A 19,594-nucleotide genomic window follows, 5' to 3' on the forward strand; every position below is an offset into this window, starting at 1 on the left:
CCCCGGCCGCGCCCCCGCCCTCGCTCCGGCCGCGGAGCTGCCGCGCGCGCGCCCCTCAGTCCGCCGGGGGGCGGGGCTTCGCCGCCCGCCCTGATTGGCCGCCCGGCCGTCGNGCAGCTCGGGCGCCTCCCGCAGCAGCCGGGACAAGTCCACGCCCGGCGGCGGCGGCGGAGGCGGCGGCGGCACCACCACCAGCGGCGGCGGCGGCGGAGGCGGCTCCAGCTCCCGCAGCCACCGAGGCGATGAACGCGCCGGCGGCGGCGGCGACTCGAACCACCGCCCGGCGGGGAGCGGCTCGGCCTCGGGCGCCCGCGGCGGCAGCCAGGCCGCCCCCTCGTCCTCCTCCTCCTCCTCGTCCCGGGCGCTCGGCGTGCCCAAGGCCAAGGCGCTGCCGGGCGCCGTGGTAGCCCCGTCGCTGCTGCTGGCCGGGCCGCCGCCGGGCGCCGCGCCCTCGCTGCTGCTGGCGCCGCTCGGGGGCTCGGCCGGGCTGGCCGGGGAGCCGCCCGGCTCCTGCGAGTACAAGACGCTGCTGGTGAGCGGGCTGAGCGCGGCCCTGCCCGACCAGCTGCTGGAGGACGGGCTGTTCCGCCTCTTCCAGCGCTTCGCGGGCGGGGGCGCCGGGGACATCAGTGTCAAGCTCTCCCACACGCCCGAGCTCGGCCGCGTCGCCTACGTGAACTTCCGACACCCCGGGGACGCCCGCGACGCCCGCCGGCACGCCCGGGCCCGGCAGCTGCTCCTCTACGACCGGCCGCTCAAGGTGGAGCCCGTGTACCTGCGCGGGGGCCGGCGCAGCCGCACGCCGCCCCCCGCGCCCTCCCCGGAGCCGCTGGGGTACCTGCCGCCCCTGCACAGCGCCTACCAATACAAGCAGCGCTCGCTGTCGCCGGTCACCAGCCCCTTGCTGCGGGAGCCGCGGCCCCGCCACGCCGCCGCTGCCGCCTTCGCGCTGGAAGCGGCCGCCATCGGGCTCTCCCGGGAGCGGGAGCGGGCCCTGGATTACTACGGGCTGTACGACGAGCGCGGCCGCCCGTACAGTTACCCCATCGTGGCCGAGGAAGACCTGATGCCAGAGGATGACCAGAGAGCCACCCGCAACCTCTTCATCGGCAACCTGGACCACAACGTGTCGGAGGTGGAGCTGAGGCGCGCCTTCGAGAAGTATGGCATCATCGAGGAGGTGGTGATCAAGCGCCCCGCACGTGGCCAGGGCGGTGCCTACGCCTTCCTCAAGTTCCAGAACTTGGACATGGCTCACCGGGCCAAGGTGGCCATGTCGGGCCGCGTTGTGGGCAGGAACCCCATCAAAATCGGCTACGGAAAAGCCAACCCCACCACCCGGCTGTGGGTGGGGGGCCTTGGCCCCAGCACTTCCCTGGCCGCCCTGGCCAGGGAGTTCGACCGCTTTGGCAGCATCAGGACTATTGACTACGTGAAGGGCGACAGCTTCGCTTACATCCAGTACGAGAGCCTGGACGCCGCCCAGGCCGCCTGCGCGCAGATGAGGGGCTTTCCCTTGGGCGGACCGGAGAGGAGGCTCCGAGTGGATTTTGCCAAAGCAGAAGAGACGAGATACCCGCAGCAGTACCAGCCCGCGCCGCTCCCCGTGCACTACGAGCTGCTGGCTGACGGGTACAGCCGGCACCGGAGCCTGGAGCAAGACTTGAGGGTGCGGGATAGGACTCCTCCGCACCTCCTGTACTCGGACAGAGACAGGAGCTTTGTGGAGGCAGACTGGGCCAGCCCTGCCAAAAACGCCGAACGCAGGAACAACCTGGAGAGCTACAGCCGGTCCGTGCGCAGCCGGAGCGGGGAGCGCTGGGGCAGCGACGGCGACCGCAGCGTGCCCAAACCGTGGGAAGAGAGGCGGAGACGCCGGAGTCTTTCCAGTGACCGCGGGAGGACTACTCACTCGCCTTACGAGGACAGAAGCAGGACAAAGGCCAGTGGGCCAGCTCTAGACCGCAGCCCTGACAGGGCTCGCAAGGAGAATCACACTACAGAACCCGGAGCCGAGAAAGAGCAGAGCAACTCCCTCCAGAACAATCGTCACGCGGCCGAGGAGAAACCCCATCGCGAGCCAGCCGATGCTCCCCAGCCCAAAAAAAGGGACAGCGAACGCAATCATCGAACTGGTGAATCGGAATCCAAAACTCACGAGGAGCCAAAATCTGAGACCAAAAAGCTAAAGAATTTATCAGAATATGCTCAGACGCTGCAGCTTGCTTGGAACGGGCTTCTTGTGCTAAAAAACAGCTGCTTCCCCACCTCTATGCACATCCTGGAGGGAGACGTGGGTGTCATCAACGGACTCCTCAAAGACCATTCATCTGGCGGGAAGTTGACGCAGCTCAAAATCGCTCAGAGACTTCGGCTGGACCAGCCCAAGCTGGATGAAGTCACCCGGCGCATCAAACAAGGCAGCCCCAACGGCTACGCCGTGCTCCTGGCCACCCAGTCCGCCCCGGCAGCGGCAGGGGCCGAGGGGACCTTCCCTGTGGTAGAGCCTGGCTTGCAGCGACGGCTTCTCAGGAATCTGGTCTCCTACTTGAAACAGAAGCAGGCTGCTGGGGTTATCAGCCTGCCCGTGGGAGGGGCAAAGGGCAGGGACAGCACAGGCATGCTTTACGCGTTCCCTCCTTGCGAGTTCTCTCAGCAGTACCTCCAGTCAGCACTAAGGACATTGGGGAAGTTAGAAGAAGAACATATGGTGATAGTTATAGTCAAAGACACTGCCTAGCCCACACTGTCTTTTCAAATTCCATGTTTTCTTTGTGTGTCACACAGCCCAGTTGTTTTTAAGGCTGATCATTTTGGTTGAGGCTCAAAACACCTTGACCAAAGTGGTAAGATTTTTAGTTTCTAATTAATTTTAATACCTATAATATCTATTAAAATTTTAAATAGAGCCCATTTTATTCGTTTTTAATATGTGACACTGTCCGCTGTTGTTCTGTATTTTTATTTTTTAACTGTATGAAAAGTTGTCAGTAAAGCCTTGTTCACTGATGGATTTCTAAACTTGTGCGGTATCCGAGTTCTTGTGGCCCAGGAAGGAAGGGTGAGTTCCCTGTGCTGCAGGAGCAGCCAGGCCCCAGCCCAGGTCAGTTCTCAGACCCCAACCTTGAGCACCTCCTTCATCTTTATATGTGTCCTTCGAGGTGGGAGGGGAAGGGAGGTTCTTAGTGCTGTATCAGAGACTGAAAGGTTGGTTCTCTTTTTTTTTTTTTTTTTGTCCTGTTTGCTTTTTATTTTGTAAATTTGAGTCTGGATGCTTTGCTGTTGAGTCTCTATTTGAGAATACAAGCTTCCCAGGAAGCCAGCAACCAAGGAAGCAAATCCTGATCAAGAATAAAAGTGTATTTCATTCACACCAAAAAATTAGTTGATACTTGGCAAAAAGTGGGCTACTGAGGAGTGGACGCTGTATTCAGGTTGGTGAGGTTTGAGACCACCTGGCACATGTCTCAGTCATAGAATTTCTTGGATAAAACGAAAAAGGTTTGACATTACCGATTTTTATAAAAGGCAGAACAAGCAGAAAAAAAAAAAGTGATTTAAGGGGGCACCCCCATGGGCCCATATTAGATGTGGACAAGCTAGGGGCATGAAGGTGTTTGGTGAGCTGGAGGTGCCCATTTGCAATCAATCATGTTGTACTATCTGGAATCCTTTATTGAAAGATAAATGGCTTTATTTTTTTTTTCCTAAGGTTTAAATTTGTTTGCAGGCTTACAAAACCAGACAGAAACATGTCTGTCTGGCTGAGAATGTGTTCTGTTACCACAGGTGACCTCTGACAGAGGAACTACTGGAGATCAAAATCTGAGCTCTAAAATGGGATGGATCCATCACCTTTGCTGTCTGTGCTTTGAGGTGGTTGGTTGGGAGGCCAGACCCTTTGAGTGCTCAGCAGCATAAGGATGTGGTAACGAGTCCAAGCTGGAGTTAAAATCCACACTGTTCTGTTTGGGGATATTTTTATTTTTTAAAATGATGCCTGTAGATTTTAGGAGACTGACAGAAAATCGTGTGGGATTAAAAATGCTACGTTTTAAAGTTTCTTTAGATTTGCAGGTGGTTTTTTGTTGTTCTCTTAGTAAGCAAGTGAACAAAGTCGTGGGAGAACCAGATTTGTCTCGCACCAATCTCTGTGACCCAGCAGCTCCCTTGCTGAGGGTTGCCAAAAACCCTTCTAAAATTCCTCTCAGGTATGATTGGTGTCACGACCTACTAAGCAGGGAGCGTAACTCAGTCTAATGATGCTGTTATTTTTCACTTTTTAACCCTGCAGGGACATCATCAGCTGCTGATGGGTTATTAATATCAACAAGTGTGGGTTGGTTTGTTGGGGTAGGGGGGTTGCATTTCACGTGATGCATCTTCCGTGAAGGCACGGATCAGAGGGGAGCTGAACGCTCCATGGGAACTGCAGGGATCAGGGAATGTGCTGTGGGAGCAGAGGAGCAGCTCCACTGCCCGAGCAGCCAGGCTGCCCCGGTTTCACGCGGTTACAGGGACACCGGCTCCGCCCTCCTGACCGAGTCCCCGGTGCTGCCCTAACGCAGCCGGTGCCAAATGTCAGCAATTGTAACGGTTCGGTGTTATCTGAAACCGAGTGCTATTAAATGCCCCCGGTGGCCGGTCCCAGAGCGGTCAGAGCCTTTTGTGGGAGTATCCTGCCTTCCAGGTGTCCGGGCAGCTGGAGGCAGCGAGGTGGTGGCAGGACGAGTGCCCGCCTGGCTGATGGTGGCAGGGAGGTGCAGCCACGGCCTTGTGTGGGCTACGGTGTGGAAGGGGAAGGAAAAAACCCAGTGAATTATAAAAGCTGCAATTGTTTGCTGACAAAGCCAAGGAACAGCCCAAAACCCCCCATCTCCCATTTTCCTTGTGAAATAAGTAAATAATAATGTAGGGTTGTTTAGAAGACAAAGGTTGGGTGAGATTTGAATGATGGGATTTCTCTTCCCAGAGAGGTGGCTGATGGTTTTAAGCATGTGAGACCAACAATCTTCCTCCTACTAAAATTACTAAAATTAACAGTTGTAAAGGGGAAGTTGGAGAGTTATGGAAAAAACATCTGGAAGAGGAGCAGCAGCATCCATCTGACACTGACCTGAGCCTTCCCTGCTCCCCAGCAGGCAAGGGAGCCACACCATGGCTTTAACAGACTGTGCCAAGGCCAAAGGCCCCATTCTGGACCTGTGTCCACCATCCCCTCCCTACACAGATGCATCCAGGCTGATTCCAAGAGAAACAGGCCTGAAAAAGGGTTGGCAGTTAGAGCAAAGTAACTCAGCATCTGGATCTTACAGCATCAAAGATTTGGGCCCTACACTGGGATGGCAGCAGTTCTGGGGAGAAGATATGGGGGGTGGGAGGCCTGGGCCACTCGGTGGTGCTGGAAGGTGCTGGGTAAGGCAGTGCTGGGGATTGTTTTTGGGAGGATGGTGCCTTTAAGCCCAGCAGAATGGGGCAGTAGGGTGACCATGGCAGGGTAATCATGTCTGGCTCCTTGGGGTAATCTGGAGCTCACAGGGGGAACAGGGTGTGAGATGGTGGATGGTGTGGGCTGGTCTGAGAGTGTTTGTGCTTAGCCTGAGGTACCCCATCTTTTATTCTAAGCACCCATTCAGCAAACATTCTGTCTTACAAGGCCTCTTGAACAGCAGCTGCTGTCTGTTCTTCCTACTGAAACAGGGATGAGAGCTAGCCCTGGATGTGCTCTGAGCAGTGCTGAGGAGCCTCAGTCATTACCCTCAGCTGCACTTGGTGAGGTTTGTACCCTGCTCTCCCAGCCCTGGCCTGTGGGAGCTTTTTTGAACCCCAGCCCTGCAGGGATGTGCTGCTCCCTCCCACGGTGCTGGCAGGGTGTGCCACAGGCTGTGCTCCATGGAAGGATGCTGCAGTGCACCAAGTGGGCCAGGCAGGTACTCGGGTCCCAGTGCAATGAGGACCACACGGACAGGAGGGCACAGGCTGTGCTGGGCCAGTCTGCTCACATCATGGGAGGAAACAGCATCATCCCTGCTCCCCTCTGGTGCAGAGGTAGGAGTGTGTGTTAGCCAGCTGGCAGGACATTTAAATTCCCTTCCACCCCCTAAGCCAGGGACTGTAACTGCTGCATAGAAGAAATACTGTATGGCACATCAGCCACGTGCTGTGAGTATTCCAGAAGATTATAGGATTCTTTCCAAGCAACATGCTTTTAAATAGATGAAATCATGATGCCAGGGTGGCAGGTGATTTTCCAAATGCTGAGAATTCTCCCCATCCCAAGCAGCTGCAGAATTATGGCCTGACAAAAACAAAGTAATCCCTGATAGTCCCCAGTTGTGCACTCTACTTTGCACCCAGGCTGGTGCAGTCACCCGTTCCCCAGAACTCTTCAGTGACACCCCCAGAACTCAGGCGGTAGCATGGTGTGCAGGCAGCTTCCCCAGGTGTGTATTTAACTTCAGAGAGGCCAGGTCTGCCCAGGACAGGGGCTGGGGGGCTGCTTCAGCAGTTTTGGAGGGTGACCTGCAGGCCCACAGGGTAAGGCCCAAACCCACTCCCTTTGGCTCTGTTCAGTGCAGTAAGGGCAGGTGTGGGAGGGGAGGGAGGCTCATATACTTACAGCATCTCAGGTTCAAGTCAAATGCACACACAGGAGCTCCATCCTCCATCCCAGGTGTTTGGTTCTGTCTCACAAAACTAACTGGCAAATGCCTCTGAAACAGCCAGGCCCAAACCAGCAACAGATGCAGCCAATTACAGCTGGGGTTTACTGCCAGAACAAGATATGGACATCTGGCACTGCATCTCCCTGGGAGTAGTAGCTGAGTACGTTTGTTTGGTTTTTTTTCTCCTCCTGAGCTGCACATTTTCTATGGTGAAGTTGGGTGGGATGGTTTCTGATAAGGCAGAGGCTACTTCCACAGCTGTTGGGTGGCAGATCCAGTTTTCAATCCCCTCATTTAATCAGAATGCTGCTCCAATTGCTGGTCTTAAATGCTGCAGTAGTCACTTGTTCATCTTTATCGACTGTGTAGGGTACAATTATCCATTACAAGTTGCAGTAGAACCTTTTTTTTTAATATTTAACAAATAGCCCTGGGTAAATGCATTAAGTAGATGCAGTGCTGTAGGGCAAAAAAGCTATCCCTTCTTTCAGTTAAAAAGGACATCCTTCCTCTTCAAGCAGTAAGACTGAGCCTTAGCTGAAATTACCAGTTCTTGGTGGAAAAGTGGTTGTAGTGTCAAGAAGTGAGAAGTCTCCAGTTCCCTGTTCTGCCTCAAACCCTATTCTGAAAGTGGCCAAAACAGAGAGAGGATTAAAAGGTGAGTGGATGGGAATAAACAGCACAGCCCTGGCCTTGGCCAGGCAGCAGTGAGCACATTCCCCTGCCAGCTCTGAGCACAGGCTGGCTGCTGCACTAGGAAGTCAAACACTCTACTGCCATTTCTTCCTCCTGTTCTGAGGGCAGGGCCTCTTGTCATGCCCCAACCTGATTTTCCCTGTGCCCTGACAGCCACAGGGCAGCCTAGGCAATGCCAAACCACAGGAGGAAGTGGGTGCTGCTCCCAGCTCCTGGCACATCCTGGGAGATGCAGAATTCCCTGCCTGAGCCACAGAGTGGACACTCCAGAGAACCTCCCCACACAAGAACAGCCCAGCACCAGTGGCATCATCCAGCTCCCACTCAGTGTGGTGAGCATGCCACTGAGAATTCCAGGCTGTCAGGCAAGGGATCAGACTGGAACCCACAGTGCTGTGGCCATGCTGCACTCACAAATCCAGTTTTTGTTTCCTTTGTGTTTCCTCTGCCCTTACTGCAGACAGGTTCCAGCTACACCTGGCTGCTCTCAGCCAAGCCCTGCAGGCACATGGAGCACTGCTTTTGCATGGCTACAATTCACAGCCATAGACACAGACAGGATTTGTATTTAATTTTTTAATAAATACACTTTACATTAAAGAAAAAGGCCTTCAATTTGCAGTTTCCACACAGAGGGCAAGAGGAAAAAAAGAAAAAAAAAAAAAAAGAAAGATAGATTAAAAAACTTGAACCACAAAGGGCAGAGGGGAGAAAAAGGGCTCAAACTTCAACCCCAGATTCCCATGTCTTCAGGAATACCAGGCTCTGACTCGGCCCAGCCAGGATCTCAGCTTCCCACTACAGCTGGTACCACAGCGCAAACTGACATTGGCAAACACCCCAGGGGCTCTTCCCTGGAGGACAAAAGCATCTGGAACACACTGGTGCATCAGCAGGTGTAACACCTGGAGTTCTTCTTTTTTAAAAATAAAATCATATTTAAAATAAAAATATTCTCACTCCTCAACGATATTAGAAACCATGATCCTCTTATTTCACTTAGTTGCATAAATTTTCTTTTAATTTTAAACAATTTTTCTCCCCAAACCTACCCCATGGTACAAGGTACTACAGGAATACAAAGGTCTCCCCTCTTTACTAGAACACTTGCCTTTTTTTTTTCTTTTTTTTTTTTTTTATAAAACTATTTCTGTTCTTTAGGAAAGAACTTTATACAAAGAAAATATATTGTGAAATATCTTCAGAAGTTTCCTTGAAGAGTCATCTCAGCCTAAAATGAAAAATAAAAAAAAAAAAAAAAAAGGCAGAGAGAAATGAGGCCTAACCCCAGGTCTCTTTATTGAGACTTAGCCCCGAGCCTCAAACTGACTCAAACCAACACAGCGGATCGGCAGGAGATCCTCAGGCTTTCCCAGGAAAAGCAGGGCTGGGGTGCTCAGTCGGTTTCCAATTTGGTCTCTGCTCTTCTGTTGGGAAGGGAGCATCTCCTCCTGCCCACACCCCGGCCCAGCCGCTCCTCACTCGTTCAGGGACAGGATGATGTCGTCCTCCAGGTCCGAGTTATCGGAGCTGTCGGCTGCAAAGGAGACACGCGGGTTATGCTGGGTTTGTGACGCAGGAGATGGTGCCCACACTGCCCTGCACCATCAGCGCTCCAGACTGCTCAAATGCAGCCAGGAAATGTGCACCAGAGCTTTCCTTCCCTGCTTACAGCAGAGGCTCAAGGAGAGCAGCTTTAGCAAGTGCAGCTCCTATGAGCCGGCAGGTTTGTCCCCAACAAGGTAGGGAGGACACCAGCAGAGAGCTGCGTGCGCAACTTCCTGTGCACAAAAAAAGGCAACAGCTCTTCACACCAGGGGCTGGACAGATGTGGCAGTCGTTCCTCACAGCTGGACAGCTCCACCAGCCTGGCCCCTGTATGATGTGCACAAGGTAATTCCTTATGCAGTGAGTTGGACCTCACTAAGGTGGAAGCAATCCACACACTCCCAGCTAGAACCTTACTCTAGTAACTCAGAGGTTTCTGTCATGAATTTAACTACAGGTCACCTCTTAAAGGTGACCTGCAAATTGTGCTTTTCCTGGTTTTCTTCATTGTGGTACAGAAGGAAGACATGAAAGGATTTACCAGAAGCAGTCACACACACATACACACACTTGCTTTTTATCTCAAAACATAAGCTCTCTCCTCCCTCAGCTGTGCAAGAGGGAAGTGGTGCAGCTCTGGCAGCAAGAGGGCTCCTGCCTTACCTTAGAGGTGATGTTGGCTCTTTTTCTTATGCGAATTCATTGGATGCAGCAGATAACTGGGTGTTAAAAATAGTTAAAAAGAAAAAAAAAAGACACCAAGACTTCCACTTAGCCATCTCAGAAATGGTGGATCTCTAAAATGCCTGTTAAGGTAAGAAAGACCTGGAAGCTTCACCCCTTCTCAGATGCTATCCTTAGGGAAAAAAAATCACAGGCAAGCAGAGAGGGGCACAAACCCTTTCCCCCAACCCTCCTCCCTAAAAATCAGCCAGCTGCCTTTCCACTGTGATCAGCAAGGGATGCTCCATCTCACCATCCATCAGACTGAGCCTAAGCTCAGGGGTCATCAGTGTTCCCAGAACAGCCACAGCCACACTGGGGAGTCAGAAAACACCAGCCAGTGTGCAGCAGCTACACTTACACAGTAAGAGGGAAAGAAGCACAAGCAAGACAAAAATCCAGAAACTCTGGAGAAGAAAAGCTGGGAAAGTTGGAGTTTTAGGGGGTTTTTGTTGTTTTGTTGTTGTTTTTTTTTTTTTTTTAACCCAGAGGAAAGCTTTGAGAAAGGAAGTCCTCACTAATCCCCAGTTCACCACACAACCTTCCAGTTCTGAGCTCTGTGTCTGCAAGTAAACCTGACTGCAGTTAACTGCTTGGCATATAGTCTGCACAGACCTGCCTGGAAGTTGCCATTTTGGATTATGGAAGAAAAGAGGAATCAGAATCAAGAGTCTGTCATGCTGCTTGCTGGTGAGAATTCTATGTATTTCTTCCATCCTATGTCTCCTATACATTTCAAAAATTACACCCACCTGGCCCAGGAACAAGCCCTTTGAAGACCTGAACAATGCATGAACTGCTTTGACAAACAGATCTAATGTCCCCAGGTGTTAACAAAGGGGCAGGAAGACAAATACAAATACAGGTTCTCTATAGATTATTTTAAAAAAGCATTAGAACCTCTTCTAAAGCACAAGAAACCAATACCACTCATTCTCCTATTTCAATTTTTCTCTGAATTATTTTGCTTTGGCAACACTCACTGTATATTATGGAGGTTCACCCACAATACAGCAAGAATCTGCAGCATGGAACACTCTAAATGCACCCCATGCCAGTACTCACTACAATGACAGTGCATTCCAACTTTTAATTGTGGAACAAGCATAAGCAAAGGAAAATTTTAATTGCTCTTTGCTGGGTGGGAAACAGAAAGAAGTCAGATGAAGTCCCAGGAAAGCTGCCACAGAACCCCACTCATCAAACTCATCAAGGGCCATGCATGCATCAGCCTGGCAGAGCTGCACTTCCTGCTCCGAGTTCCCAAAATTGCTGCTAAGCAACCTAACAGGCACAGGATGGGCTGGCTGCAGCTCCACAGCCATACAGATCCAAGGTCTGCTCAAGCAGCTCTATCATAAATGAGGTACAGATGTGGCCACTTCATAACACAGTGCTCTCCTGAAATTTCTGTCAAGTAGCTCCTGGTTTGTTCCAGGAAGAGTTCTTGAAATGGCCTGTACATCCTGGCCATGCTGCCCCTTGGACAATTCAAGGTACAGCACCCCAGGTGCTATCTGAAGAGCTTTTGGCTCTGCATTCCCTGAGGAAAAATGAGTGGAGTTGTGTCACAAAGATCCTGTCCACTCCTAGGACACAGAGGTTCCCTGTAACCCCAAAATGTTGCACTGCAAGATGCCATTAATGACTGAGCTGTGCAAATATCTTACATGGCCCTACAGTATAAACCTACTTCCTTCTGAAGAGCAGCAAAGCGACCCCACAGAATAACTTTGGCAACCTCATGTGGCCACTTCCTTAAAAATGACTGAGCTACATTGCCACAGAAGACATGGATGAGCCTGCCAGCCACATCACTGCCACACAGGGGCCTGGCACGCTTCATCCTCCAGCTCACTGGCAGGGAAGAACTGATGTGTGAGCTGAGATGGGAATCAATCTATCACTGCAGGACTTCAACACCTTGCACACTTCAATTACTCATCCTGGCACATGTCACCACAATGCACCCTTTAACTTAAGGTAACTGTATTATGTCCATTCTTACAGCTTGAAAATTAAAAATAACTAAGTGGTTTGGCTGCACATACTGAAAAATTGTGGTGCAAAAGAGGGAACAGAATGTGATGTCACAAATCCCAAGCCTCATGCTATCCTTCTCACCTTCTTTCTTGTGAAGCATTTTCCCAAACATTATTGCTACATAAAAAATTCAGAGCTTTCTATGCACACATACACACACAAATACTTTGTATTTTCAAATAACTGTATTTGTAGAATGCCAGAAAAAGAGAACAACTTAAATTGTACCCCAAAAGTTATGTTAGCTTAAGAATAGCCTAACAAAGGAAGTGAAGTCAGAAATGCCACGTTGGCTTTGCACTTTAAGCAATTACAAAAGAGAAAGAACAGCACCAAGGATCAAAAGGGCTTCTCTGTCCTTACAGGCTCACAAGAGGCAGAGAGGACAGGTGAGTAAGAGTTAAACCTGAGTCCCCCTGAAGGGCAGGACAGGCAAGCAATCATACAAAGCTTCTTCACACAGAGTCCTCACACATACACACGCACCTGGGAGCACTTGAAGAAAGCAGATACCTCCTTTTCCAGTCACATAAGAGCTGTTTTTACCAGGAGATTACTAAGAAACCCCAGGTGAACAAGCATGATGATGGCCTGTCACTCATACCAGCCAGGGACAAGTCAGTTAAGTCATTTCAGAGGAAATTTAGATGTTGCCTCTTTATCAGGACCTTAAGCAGTACACATGGTCACCAAGGTGGCCACACACTTACTATCTCCAAGAATCAGCTCAACTTCCTCATCAGCATCAGAATCTTCATCTTCTCCCTCATCTCCCTCTTCCAGGAGGTTGGCAATTTCCTCATCATCGGAGGGAGAAAAGTCATTTTCTCCATCCTCACCAGCATTCTCATTGTTCTCATCCTCCTCCAGCTCAGCCTCCAGCAGCTGGTCTGTATCTAGTTCATCAAGGTCATCTGTGTCATCATCATCTTCATCATCATCTTCTTCTTCCTGCTCCTCTTCCTCCTACAAAGACAGCAAAAACAGTCCATTGCAGACATTAAGATAAATGTAAAATGGAATAACAGTAATTAAAGAAAACCTAGTTTTCACTTCTCCCCATATCCAGCCATCAGACATTATAAACACTCTCCCATCATCACCCATCTAAGCACTCTCTGCAAAGCTTCAGAATATCACACATGCCAGATCACCTGCAGGCCTGTAAAATCTCAACTGCAAAATGCTGGTGCAAACAGGTACCACTGGCTCAATCTCCTCTGCAGGACTGGCCACCAGCACATGTCACCACAATGCACCCTTGAGAAGGACATGCAGTAAGACCTGTTAATCCGTGGCTTTGTTGCTAGTCTTGTGCAAACTGCTTTAAGTTTCTGCAGGACCAAAAGCTTGACATCAAACCACACACACCATCAGTCTGTCACTGCCATTAAGATGAGGTATAAAATGCAGGGAAAGATACTTTTAACCTAAGCCAATCCCTGAATCGCTCAGCTTCAGATGACAGAACTGTTTAAGGCAGCTCAGAAGCCTCATCTTTGGTATTTACCTGTGGATCAAGATCTTTATCAAACCATCAGAATTTGCCTTCAGTAAAGCAACTGAATTCCTCATTGTACAGACAAAATCCAGAAATCTGTGTGCAGTGGATGAGACTGAGAGGGAAGGAGCTGTAACAGTTCCACCCTTCTCCCAGACAACTGCCATCACAGGCCAAGCTCCAGAGCGTTCCAGGACTGAAAGAAAAGCTTCAATCCACCTGCACATCTCCTCAGCCACAGCCTGTTTCTCTAACACAATGCTCTCAGCTCATTCAGTCCTAATTGCCCCTTTGTTCCGGGAGGAGACACGTTTTGCAAAATCAGGAAGCAATTAAGATAGGTATCTAACAACCCACTTCAAGGGTTCCTTTGGTCCTCAAGCTCACCACACTCCCACTGTTTAGAATGCTGCATTTTCAGATCTAAAGGGACAGAGGAAAGTCCTTTACTGTCATCTCCCCAACCTACTTTTGCTTCAGTCAGTGCTATAAAAAACCACCACACCCACACAAATCCAACATCTGTCACAGGCAAAAGAAATAAAGAAAGTCAAAAAGCCTGAGTAAATTGTATTGTTTCTTCACTTGCAAAAGGCAGCCAAGTCTTCACTGCTGACCAGAAGTGCCATGTTCTTAAATGCAGATTACAGCACAAAAGCAATGGTTTGCTACATACAGATTCCTTTACATTAAATTAAAACCAACCTCTTTTAAAGCCTGTGCTTGTTTTAAGAAATTACAACTTTACATTGAGTTAATGAGTCCTCAGATAAACAGACTTAATTGTATACACACTGGGAGAGAAAACATCTTATTTGCAGTTTAGTTTTATGCAGTGCCATACTGGGTATAATTTTCCATAAAACATACTGAATTGAGTATAAAAGCTTTGACTTAATAATCTGTATTTCTTTTTGTTCTATGCAGTATCTGCACAGAGACCAATGCCTTAAATTTTATTACTCTATTCAGAATCTAAAAGCTGATTAAAACCTGAAAAGGCAGGAGAGTTTATTTTCCTGTTCCAATGTCTAAACAACTCTGAAGCAGAAAAGAGATACCAATTTATTCAAAAATCTTGGAAGCATTAAACCAAGTTTCTTAGTATCTGGAGATAGAGACACACCTGTAGATATTAGGGGGGGAAAAAAAAGTATGTTGTCTACAAGATCCATTTAGAGTTCATGTAGGTAAAACTTGAAGGATTCTGAAATGAGTTAGGTCCCCTCTGTATTTCTACACGTGGAATTTCTGAAAATATTTTTTTCCTAAATATCTAGTCCACAAGGATTCAAAATGTCAAAACTACTAGATTTGACTATATTTCATATATAATGTATTTCTTGGAAACTGAATTACTGTTTCATCAACATTCTAATTCAAGCTTAAGGCAAGGCCCTAATCACCAAAGTCACCGTTCAAATACAGGATGAAATGAAACACAGTTGTATGGAGCTAACAATCCCTTCTGGCTGACAAGAGTAAGAGCCAAATTACACAGAAAGGTTGTATATTTAGCTGCAAATTAAATTTGAAGGGTTATATCAACCAGTGAAGAAAAAATAATTGGTGAAAATACAAACAGAAAAAATGAAATGTTTCCATTTTTACCATTTAAATTACTTAATCTGAAGTTGGTGATTAGGGCCAAGCCACATTCGTTTAAAAACCACCTAAGAACAATAAGATGAGATGAAAATTATACCTGTCCTTGGTAAAACAGAAAATAGTGTGTAACTCATGCTCCAAATAGTGTGACACATGCAGTGACATCCTTACAGAGCTGAGGGGTGACACCTCACAGGGCTCAAGAGGAGCATCTTCATCAGTGAGGAGGAAACCTGCACCTTGCCATGTTCTAAAGAACCCACACACCACTTGGACACTGTGAAGCTTCTGCTAAGCTACAGGCAAATAAATTCTGGCTCAGTTTCTGTGCCAAGCCAAGCACCAGCTCTGCAGGGCCAGAGCAGCATTCTGGAGCAGATGGCTCCACGCAGAGTCTGGGGACAGCTCCCCAAACAAAGCACCCAGAGCTTCTGCTTCCAAACCCAGCCCCTGGGACACACAGCTGAGAAAGGGGTGAGGGAGTGCCAGGTGCAGTCTAACACCAGCACATGTAAGTGATATCCAGGCTGTTCACGAGGACTCAGGATGAATCCTCACAAGACACCACAACTGTCTCATGGAAGGGATCCCTACACAGAGAGAAAATGGCACACCTTCCCCAGGGACTTAAGCACTCTGAGTAGGAGCAGAGAAAAAAAAACCTTGTGCCATGTCACAAGGAAAGACAAGACAGCTATTCCAAACCTTATCCAGGTTTGTGTAGGAAAAATTTACAGAGACATAATAGTACAAGAAAACCTGGACATAAACTTACAGAATCAGAAAAGTTGATTACACAGCAAAGAACTACCTCAAAATCATCTCAAAGCAAATTACTGGTAACTTAACTCTACTACCAGTTTGCTTCCAGAAAGCCAAGCAGATTTGGTTCAATTAATTTATCATTTATAAACCCCAAAGGAAAAAAACTAATCAACATCCCCTAATGGAACAGCAGATACTGGGGTGGCTGCACTGAAATCAAAAAAAGCTGCTTGACCTAATTCTTCATATTACCAGTTTTTACAGCCCTTTCAGAGATTAGTAAATATCCTTTGCACTTGCTCAAGCACTATGTGTTTTCTGCCATATTCTTTGTTACTTGTTGGCATGCACTTCATAAGCTTTCATCATCATCATCACCAACTTTCTTACCATTCCCCTTTACCAATCATCTTGCACATACAACATTCACAGATTTGTCTTTTTTGGGTAGCAAATCTTATTGATACTTGACATACTGGTGTTCACCTCTCAAAAGTCATTCAAAGGCTCAGGAAAACTCCAGTATTTCACTTATTCAAACTGATGCAAAACACATGTTAGCTAAGCAGAACTTCAGCTTTTTGATTTTAACATGTTTCTGTAATGTATTCTAACATTAAATTAGTACATGTACAAAGTGCCTCCAGGAAGTATGACTTACAGCACTGCAGATCTGCAGTGTATAAAAATACACCAGCCTGCTTTTAAGTATTCTCAAGACATTTTTACAGAGCTTTCTCACATTTATTGAATCCTAAAGTTTATGACCACGTGACCAGAATCTGAGACTTTTCCACTGCAGATTACACAATCTCTCAAATTTATATTAGGCTGGCCTTTAGTTGCTACAGGAAGACCCCACAGGTCTTTTTCACTTGTTGATATTTGGGTTTGAAATTTTGATTCAGTTTTGAGATCTACAGGTCTCTGACTTTTTGCTTATTTTACATGGTTTCAGCAGTTACAAAAAGCTTCATCTGTTTGTCTCGCACCTCATTGACTTTTTCTTCCTCTCCTCCCATCAGCACCTCTCACCTCCAGCTGCTTTCCAGCAACACTCCCTCCCTCTGAAAACACAATCTTTATTGCACCTCTCAGTTTGAATCATGCTAGATGGTATTACTCTAACTATTCTTATTTTCACCTTATCTTTTCGCTATCTGCAGAACAACTAATCAATGTTAGTAAAGCTTTTCCCACTACTTCAAATGTTTCAGCTCATATTTAATTCACTTCTGGCTACCTTTAGCCAAGCCAAATTATCTGCTGGTAATATCTGCTTCTAGCAGTTGTTCATTTCATCTAGGTTTGTTTTCTTTTTATATAAATTAATGTTTCACATAATCCCATTATTTTGGTTAATTTATTTGTAAAGAATTTTTGTAAGAAACAGCCTACTGGTTTACTTCACCCTCCTTCCCCAAGTTTCTCCTAGAGCAAACTTGTAACTTCAGCAATCTGATCCCTTCCAGATTATCAGTATTATTTTAATTACTCCCCATTGCCAAGCTTGGGAAGGGGCTTTGCTTTCATAGAAAAGGACATATGACCATTGTTCAAATACAAGTGTACAAATGTTTCACCCAGAGGAGTAAACCTCTCCTTGTTCAAGTAATTTATCTTCCTCCACAGACAATCTTGTCATATCTGCTGACAACTGTACTCCTGGCTGAGTACCATGTTGGTACTTCCTGAGCCTTTGCAATGCAATTCCCAAGAGTGACAATGTCTGCATTTCAGTCACTTAAGAGTTTCTATCCAGTTCCCTCCCCCCAGCCACTTCTTAACACTCCTGGACAATGGGCAGTGGAAGAAGCTTAAATGTAGCCAGCAGACTCCCTGGTGAAGCATGTAAGGATTTTCATCTCCTAGATGACCTAGAGTCCATCCTCCCCCTCAGCTAGCAAACCCGTAATTCCTGTTATCTACCAGTAAATCAATTCCAAGTATTCATCTCCTTCACACTACAGGGCTGCACCTACTTTTACCTTCTTGGCTACTTCAGGGTTAGAATTTCTACTTCTTCTTAGCCATTAGTCACAGAGCTAAAAATGTAGAAGCCTGGGAAGGTGCAGAAGTTACCATATGTAACAAGCAAGGAGTCTTACCATAGGCTGCTATGCAGGTGTAGGTATATGCAGATTTAAAACAGGAAACAGCACACAGCGTACAGAATGTCAGAGGCAAAACATGGAGTGAAGAAATAAAAAGCAGTTAATCTCTTAGTCTGTGTAAGTAGGTTTAGCTTGTCTAACAATGACTACTTACCTATGATGAATGACAAACCATCCATGATACAGACAAACTAAAGTTTCAAGGGAATGGGGCTCACATGGATCAGGAGGTTCAGATGGGGGGCTCTTTTGAGCAAACTCAGGTTTTGCCTATGAAATGTTTCCAGTTCAGTCTGTCTGCAGCTGATGATAACCAGCCTGGCTCCAGTCACTGCCCTCTGAGGCATGTGCAAGCCATTTCACAGCTGGTACCTTCCTTAATGCTTGGGATAAAGGGATTCTAAGGTGACTTATAATATTGTCTGTGCTGCAGGGCTCAGAGGTAATGTAACGGGTACAGAGCTGGGCACAATTTCTCAATATGCTTCTTTTCCTTTCTCTCACTGATCTCACACTCTCACTTACAAAAATAAATTCATTCCTTTAATTCCATGGCAAAGAACAATATTGCATAAAGGAATTTAAGAATTTGGCAGGTAAATGAACTCCCTCTCTATAGACAAGAATTTGTTCCTTTATTTTCTCAAGCCTCTGACTGGCATTTCTCATCACAGCTGAGGCAGCTTTTATTTACTTGGATCCCAGCTACTGTGGGAATTCCAGAAAGATGTGTTAGGCAAGAGGAAGGGTATCTTTGATTTATGTCACTGAACAGGCAGAATATGTTTTTATCTCTGCTGAAGCTATTTTACTCCATAGTACTAAGTCTGCCCTTCTGGAAACTCCAAATACTTATCTCTTTCCAAGAATTTCCTCTGTTTGCACTGCCTGAGAGCTACTGAAAATAGATTCTGAAACAATAGAACAGTCTAAAGTAGTCATAGTTATTTGCTACTATCAAAAAATATGGTAAAAAGTACAGGCACTGTTCTTTTAAATATCAGTTTTGGAGGATGCCTGCTCAAAAGATGTGTCTGTTATATAAAAAGGTCTTTGATAGAAACCACTCTTTACTCAGCCTTCCCAGCTGCAACTAAGCTCAAAGATTTCTATGAAGGTGTGCAACAGACACATATTTATTATCATTTAAGACATTTGTCTGGAAACACCCATTCACAGCTGTTATTCTGTAAACCATTTTATTCCTGAGTAAGATCTGAAATGAAACCATACCTTCAAATATTATAGGAACAGTTCCCAAAATGAACGCTTACTTTAGGGTCCCTGGTGACAAAAATCATTCTAGTCAGCTTAGAGTGGCAAAGCACCACCATGGTCTGATGATTCCCAAATATTTGTGCCAATATGGATTAAGGTTTGTGGGGTCTTTCCCAGGCAAGTAAGTGTTCACATGAAAAAAAAACAAACCAACTATATCAAACAACAGCAATAAAGTACAGTGCAATTGCTGTTGCAGGCACACAGTGGGAGAATGCTAAAGTAAAAACAGAAACTGGGATCACATAGACATAGAAAGACATAGAAAGCTGAAGAAAACATTCTTCACCCTGGCTAAACCATATGTTAGAATAGTGATTGTCTTTTGAGTCTTTATTGCCTTATCAACAAAGCTTATTTCCCATCACCTGGAATTTTCTAAACCAATGCAAAAAGACAAATTACACACCTACCATCAACCATTTGGATAGCCCAGAAGCACTGCAGCATAATTAACAGTTCTTCAGGTCTGGCAAAAGAAGTAGAACACTTTATAGGACAGGGACAGCTAGGTGAAGCAATGTGCTACTGAAGCCATAAATCTCTCTGAACATGACAATAACTGAGGACACTACTTGAGCCTTACAGATACAACATCACCCATATGTATCACAGAGAGAAAAAGAGGCATTAAACAAGTAATATGGAAAGAA

At 47.1% G+C, this 19,594-nt stretch overlaps 2 protein-coding genes across 3 annotated transcripts in view; one reads left to right on the forward strand and one right to left on the reverse strand.

Annotated features, from left to right (window-relative positions):
- Positions 1–94: 94 nt before the first annotated feature.
- RBM15B (RNA binding motif protein 15B) lies at positions 95–3,021 on the forward strand (the record flags this gene model as incomplete). Its single annotated transcript, XM_041425948.1, has 1 exon — positions 95–3,021. A coding segment is annotated over one exon (2,646 nt), but the record flags the coding sequence as incomplete, so codon positions are not given.
- Positions 3,022–7,927: 4,906 nt separating this feature from the next.
- Positions 7,928–19,594, reverse strand: part of DCAF1 (DDB1 and CUL4 associated factor 1) — a 46,068-nt gene continuing 34,401 nt past the window's right edge. Inside the window, exons 23-25 of one of the 2 annotated variants that reach the window (XM_041425661.1) lie at positions 12,386–12,641; positions 9,573–9,628; positions 7,928–8,898 (exon numbers count right to left, since the gene is read on the reverse strand). In XM_041425661.1, the coding sequence (XP_041281595.1) occupies positions 9,609–9,628; positions 12,386–12,641 (276 nt within the window). In that variant the 3' untranslated portion in view covers positions 7,928–8,898; positions 9,573–9,608. The remainder of the gene's footprint in view (positions 8,899–9,572; positions 9,629–12,385; positions 12,642–19,594) is intronic. The other variant, XM_041425660.1, reaches the window with a different exon arrangement.

The sequence above is a fragment of the Onychostruthus taczanowskii genome, unplaced genomic scaffold, assembly GCF_017590055.1.
Source record: "Onychostruthus taczanowskii isolate IOZ18803 unplaced genomic scaffold, ASM1759005v1 scaffold9, whole genome shotgun sequence".
In the NCBI taxonomy this organism is placed as follows: domain Eukaryota; kingdom Metazoa; phylum Chordata; class Aves; order Passeriformes; family Passeridae; genus Onychostruthus; species Onychostruthus taczanowskii.